This window comes from Terrapene carolina, unplaced genomic scaffold (genome assembly GCF_002925995.2).
Source record: "Terrapene carolina triunguis isolate 2854851 unplaced genomic scaffold, T_m_triunguis-2.0 Scaffold17082, whole genome shotgun sequence".
NCBI lineage: Eukaryota > Metazoa > Chordata > Testudines > Emydidae > Terrapene > Terrapene triunguis.
In genome coordinates this window covers 1-7,035 of record NW_020681433.1, presented here as the reverse complement: position 1 = coordinate 7,035, position 7,035 = coordinate 1, and the positions used below count along the sequence as shown (strand labels likewise).

The following is a 7,035-nucleotide window of genomic DNA, read 5'->3' as shown; positions in this document are numbered from 1 at the left end:
AACTTGCCAACCTTGTGAAATGATTGGATGAAACCTCTGCAAAATATGGCATGGAAATCAGTGCAGATAAAACCAAGCTGATGACAAATACATGTGATGGGATCAGCTCACCTATCACTGTCAGTGGACAAGAGCTGGAGACAGTGAAACAGTTGAAGTATTTGGGGGCAATCATCACTGATGAAGGATCCAAGGCAGAAATTCTGGCAAGAACTGCGCAAACAACAGCAGCAGCAGTGGCAACGCTAAAGCCAATTTGGAGGAATAAGAACATCTCCCTGGAATCCAAACTGAAACTGCTGCACCATTTGTCATCTCCATTTTTCTGTATGCGTGCGAGACATGGACCCTTACGTCAGAACTTGAATGGAAAATACAGGTAGTAGAGATGAGATACTTTTGTAAAATCCTACTTCGACCATGTCGCTAATGAAGAGGTCTGCAACATCATCACCCAATGCGCTGGGTCATATGGAGTCCTCCTGACGACTGTGAAAAAGCACAAACTGAAGTGATTCAGCCATGTAACAAGATCATCTGGCCTATCCAAGATCATCCTCCAAAGGACAGTACAGGAGAAGAGAAGAAGAGGTAGACAGAAGAAGAGATGGATTGACAACATAAAAGAATGGACAGGAATGGACTTCGCGGAGACTCAAGCACTGACAAACAATCATCAGGGGTGGAGACAATTGGTTGATTGCTCATCAGTGATGGTGCCCCAATGACCAATGTGGTTATGGGAGTGATGATGATGATGATGATGAATTTTGGAGTGCTTTTACTTGCATCCTTAATAATGTTCTTTTAATGTAGGTTTTTGTCTGTCATTAATATTGGTGGGGCTTATAACATTGCCTATTATTAAGATTGCCCCCCGCACATCCAGTTCTAATTTCCTCTCCCAACAGCTCCAAGAGCTAGTCTTCTTGCTCAGGAATCCCAGTCACCGCTGAACCCTAACTTCCAGTCTCAGTTTTCCTCTCCCCTGCCATGAGCCTTTAGTCTGAGTCTGCTGCCCCCTTACAAGATCCTTGTCCACATCTATTCTGCCCTGCCACCTCCCACCCATAGGTTTGGCTCTCATCCAGGGGCATAGACCTGGGTAGGCCTGAGTGGCTGCAGCCCACACACTTACAATCCAGGCCCTCCCAAATTGGGGCCGGAGCCCCCCGAATCTACAGGCTGGGACTCCCGACCCTGGCTCAGTGTCTTTCAGCCTGGCCGCGTCTCCATCCTGCCGGCACTGCGTGCTGCTGCCCTGGTCTCTGGCCCCAGCACTAGCCCCGCGGGGGTTGCGCCTCAAGGGGGCAGGTCTGGGTGGGGCTATCATTGAGCACTGGGACCAGAGACCAGGGCAGCAGCGCACGGCACAGGCAGGAGGGGCACAAGGCCAGTCTGACAGACACTGAGACGGGTTTGGGAGGGGTGGCCAGAGCTCAAGCCCCATTGGTACCCCTGTCTACCCCATGGGCGCTCCCCACAACTTGTCTGCCCCGGGAGCCTGCTGAGCAGTAAGTGGGGGTGGGGGGGAGTGGGCCTCCATCCCTCCTTCCTCCCTCACCCCATTCCCCAGGGCACCTGCATCCCCGATCCTTCCTGACTCACCCCTCACCAGGGCCTCCATCCGTCCTGTCCCCCTCCCCTCATCCCTCGTCATTGCCCGCCTACCCGAAAGCTGGGGCCCACCCAGTTTTCCTGTCCTAGCTACACCACTGCTCTCATCCCATCTGAATTTGAATCAGGCAGCTTCCTCCTCCAGGCTGCTTGGGCCCAGCAGATGGGGCATTGAGAGCACAGGAGAGACAAGCTCTCTGCTCTCAGTTTTAGTGTCCAGACCTTGCACAGCCTGCAGTAGTCTAGAGCTGCAATTGCACAGGGCTGGAGCTTGCTCAGTGTGGAAAGAATCTTTGGGGACTTTAGCTGCTAAAATCTAAGAACTCTCAACTGAACCTGTGCAAACTGCAGTTTTTCAAAAGGCTTATAAATTGGCCAAATTTGAGTGGATTTTCATGAGGACAGCAAAAGGCAAATCTGACACAAAGGCTACCCCACCTGCCAAATGTCAGGTCCCTGCACTAAAGCATCGGCGCTCTATAGTATTTCAAATAAAAGGTCTCAATATTTTTTTAAGCAGCTCAAACAATGAATTCTTTGCTAGCCTTGTTCTCAGAAATGGCACAACACTTCAGCTTTAGGTAAACATTGGACATGAAAAATTTCAGCATAAACAGTTAAAGTCTGGTAAAGTTAGAAGCAACTGAAAGCAGAGTCTTAGAATAAGAAGTGTTGGGCAACCTCAAGAATGGGCTGTACCATCAGCCCCACCTATAATATAATAATAATTATCATTCATCTTACTGTATTTACAGCTTCTATTATGGCACCCAGTGATCTGCACATTGCTAAGCATGACTTTGGAGTTATTCTATCCTGGAACAGTAACATTACAGAAGAAATGAAGACATATTATGTGAAGTATGTCTTGATGTATAAGTTCGATACAGCTCAGGAAAAAATAGTAAGTCACAACACACTTTACACATAGTTTTAGTAAAATAAGATAATGCCTTATTTAATGTCTGTAGTTTGCAGAGCTTTCTTTTAATAATAATAATATTAATTGGCTATTGCATAGAACTCTTCATTATAATGCAGTTCTATGTTTTCTTCTTCCAGGAAAGACTTCAAGAAAAGGAAAAGATGATAAGACTTGGGTTACACTCTGGTTTCCATGCTAAAGTTAAAACCCAGCTTCTTTCAAAAGAAACAGAAGACCTTATAAAGGAGAGTAACTGGACTGAATTTACTTACAAGGCACCTCCAGGTCAGCTAGTTTTCTGCATAGTGATAGGATATTAAAAATGTCTGATAAAAAAGTTAGAGATGCACCAGTTCTGAAGTCCTGACTAATAGCTCTTTATTGTGCTGACTATTTTTTGGTATGCGTTTCTGTAAAACACTAAGGGAGGATAATGATAGAGGTCTATAAAATCATGACTGGTGTAAATAAGGAAGTGTTATTCACCCCTTCACATATCATAAGAACCAGCAGTCACCCAATGAAATGAATAGGCAGCAGGTTTAAAACAAACAAAAGGAATCACTTCTTCATACGACACAGTCAACCTGTGGAATTCATTGCCAGGGGATGTTGTGAAGGCCAAAAATATAACTGGGTTAATAAAAAAATTAGATAAGTTCATAGAGGATAGGTTCATCAATGGCTAATAGCCAAGATAGTCAGGGACACAACCCCATGCTATAGGCATAATGGGAGAGATGGGTGGAAGCATGCTACAGTTACAAAATTACCACCTCTGCTCTATTGACTCAGACACAGAAGCACTCCATGATCCTCTTGGACTTCCCTAGCAACTGAATGGATTATGGAAGTCCCATAGCACATGGTTGCTGGGGAATCCCAGGAGGGCTCCTTAAAATACGTACTGGAATAGGAATTATTGAGTGTTTCTGCAAATGTCTCAAAAGGGACCTCTGGCAATAGGAATAGAAATGTTCCCAATGCCCTATAAGGCAAAGGCAGACACATCCTTTAACCCAATTCTAGAGAATTGGATCCCTCTCTCCCTCTCCTGTGTCTCTCCTGGATTTGTACTGGCACCAATCACTTCAAGAATCAATGTAAAACAAGCAACATGCTAATATCCTTCTCTTTTCTTTCTTTCTTCCTTTCTTTATTTTTTGGTTGCAGTATATATCCAAAATTTCTCATGCATCATATATAACATTTCCAATTTAAATTGTACCTGGGACATTAAAACAGAAGCTCCTGAGGATGCTCAGTATTTTCTTTCCTACAGGTAAGGATCCTGTTAAAACAAACACAAAATAATATTAAAAAATCATCTGAGTTTTACATTACTTCTATTTGCTTCCTACAGGCACAGTAGAGAAGAGTTCCAATGCCAACTATATTTAACAAATGCAAAGAACAAAAACATTGGATGTCACATGAAAGAAGTATATTTTAATCACGCTAATACTAATAAAATCAGATTTAATATAACTGTAAAGGAACTAAGCAACAGTTCAGAAAACCATTCCTATTACAAAAAATTTACACCTCAAAGACTAGGTAGGTGTTTTCATTATTGCCTAGCATTGTGAAATGTTCAATTGCTTGTGATTTCCTGGAGGGGGGGAAAGCATGACTCACTACATTCAAAGGAGTATATTCTGCTTTTATAATGCATTGACATTTGTAGGAGTTTGACATAAAGATCAAAAATCAAAGAATCTCTTATATAAATCACTTTGTAATTAGGGCTGTTCAAAAATGGTAATGATTGTTTTGTGAAAAAAAATTCAAATGTTTCAAAATCATTTCTGTCCTGCACAATTTGAAAAGTAATGATTTTTAGTTTATTTAGAACATTTCATGAACATTTTTATAGAACATTTTTGGTTTTGAAGCTTTCATTTCTCCTATTTTCTTCCCCTAGCCCCACTTTCTCCCCATTTTAATTCTCTTTATTTCTTTTCCCCCCTTTTTGCCACCACAAAAAGGGGAAATAAAAACAAAAACTTAAAACCAAATCCACAACATTTTCATGTTGGGGTTTAATTTAAAAAGGAAGATTTTAAATTATACTTATTGGCAATATTCATTTTTAAAAATGAATTTTCATTGAAACCTTTTGATGCAAAATGTTTTAGTTGAAGAGTTTCAGTGAGTGCTATTTGTAACTCTGTTGATAATTATGGCTGATCCAATAAGTTTCTTATTCATTTACTTCTATGGATTAAACCCAGGGAAGAGGGGGAAAGCTTCTCATAAAAGGTCTGGGTAGTTTCCTGGTTGGTTCTCGTTCACATCTCAGTTACAATAAATACGTAGCCACCTTTTACATTATGAACCTAACGGGTTGTATTCAAACCTCAGTTACACTGCCATAAATCTGGAATAACTCTAGATGATCTGATGGTCCCTCTAGAGGCCTTAAACTCTATGAATTTATTAACTCAATTGATAACCAAGCAACAGAATTATTGGTACAGGCACTCCAGATTTACACCACTGTAACTTATTTCAGAAGATGGCCCACCACGTTTACTCTCATCTACACTCTGACCCCGATTCTGAATTCATTTACACTGATTTACATCACTGGGATTTACTGGCATCACCTCAGATTTACACTGTAACTGAGATCATTATGTGGAACTTTGAACTTATTTCTGGTGTGAACTCTTTGTTCAGACCCTAGGAAAACTTGTGCAGCAATACATTTTGGTTTAGCTTTAAGCTACACTAGACTATTGTGATTACCTAACCAAAATGTGAACAGCATACTTTACTTTGACTGAAACTGCCAAACAGAAGCTGCAGTCTGCAGGTATGCTGCATTCCATTCACATGCCGAAAGAACATGAAATATTCTGTTTTTGTTTATTGCCAGAGAAACTGAACCCTCCAATCAATGTGTCTATATCACTTGAAAAGAGAAGCATTAAAATTAACTGGAAACCACCACCTACTATTGGTTCAGCAAAAAAAAATTGCTTTACATACCAAGTGAAAATTACAGATCTAGAGGTAATATATGGTAATATTTCTTAACCAATATAACCTCAGCTCTATACCAATTAATTCCCCGCTCAGGTTAAACAGAATCAAGTCTTGGTTGAACTTCTGAGAAATCCCAAGCCCTGCAGCAAATGACCTAGCATTTACCTTCTTTCTTCTCAGTGGAGCTAGTCAAAAAGTGAAAACTTATTTTCATGAAGATATAGAAAGTTTTCTTCATTTTGAAAGGAACCAGGTTTTCATTTGTTTTGTTTTCTTTTTTACTGAAAACACTATACAATGATTACTGACATTTTTCATTTACTAAACAGCAGATTTTTTGGTAAAAGAAAAATGTTGATAACCATCTCAATATTTTCAATTTTAAAAATATAGGCATTCATTATTTTGTGAAAAATGAAAAAAAAAATCAACAATACTGACAAATTTCCATGAGAAATGTTGATTGAAAAGACCAGTTTGACTCTGAATCTTTGTGTTGAGAAATGTTGAGCAGTTCTACTTCTGAGTCATTGCTGATCAAAACTTCCTTAGCAAATACTGGGGTGCTAGAGAGGCTGTCTTTGAGATGAGATATTAAAATGAAGACTCACTTGTCATTTAAGAGCTTGTGATATGTTTTGCAAGAGGATGGGTATGTCCTGGTCAAATTAAAGATTTGCTATTTTACTATACTCCTTTCCTAAATTTCTTCTACAGTTTCAGTATCTCTGAAGTAACTGATCTCCATAGGCATTGGCATGGGCATTTTGAGTGCTTGAGTGTATGAGGGGTGTTATATGCATGCAAATGTTGTCATAATTGCATTATTTAGTTGAAATTGTGAAAGAATACATATCCTAAGCTCTAGGCCTTATGCATATCTTCCCTTAAGAATGTCTGCTAAATGTGTTTTTGTAGTTCTTGCTACAGTTTTAAATTCATATACATATAGATATGCTTTGAAACAAAAGACACTGGAAGCTAAAAACAGAGAAAGGCCTCCACAATTCATGCTTGCAAAGCTAAGTGTAGACAGAACTCCAGGTGCACAGGAAGCAAGTTGTGGGAATTCTGAATTTTGTCTGTGCTCAGAATAGAGAGAGCACCCTGCACTGAGCTACTGATGAGCTGGGTCCAATCTAAGCTAAAACCTAGGACTACAATAACATTGGAAAACTCTGGACAATGGACTGGAGTATTTTTGAACACCAAGAAGGAAACATCCCTACTCAGAAAAGCACTTAAAGATGTGTTTAGGTGCTTTCTTGAATCGGGGCCTTAAAGCACAAGGCATTTGGAAACATCCCTACTCAGAAAAGTTTTATTGTTGCATTTTAACAGGAAATTAATTGAACATAAAAATTTCAGCATGAATTTAATTAAGACTTGCCAACTTTCCATCAGATATTTTTCTCCCCTCAAAATAAAAATGTATTGGAAAAATAAAACTAGATATGTAGTTCACTCTCAAAATATAGATTTAGGCCCCAGTCCTGCAAAGA

At 39.9% G+C, this 7,035-nt stretch overlaps 1 protein-coding gene across 1 annotated transcript; it reads left to right on the top strand.

The window, feature by feature from the left end:
- Positions 1-457: 457 nt before the first annotated feature.
- LOC113408513 (interleukin-5 receptor subunit alpha-like) lies at positions 458-5,560 on the top strand (the record flags this gene model as incomplete). Its single annotated transcript, XM_026661777.1, has 6 exons — positions 458-569; positions 2,373-2,521; positions 2,680-2,827; positions 3,716-3,824; positions 3,906-4,099; positions 5,424-5,560. Coding segments are annotated over exons 1-6 (849 nt in total), but the record flags the coding sequence as incomplete, so codon positions are not given.
- Positions 5,561-7,035: the final 1,475 nt, after the last annotated feature.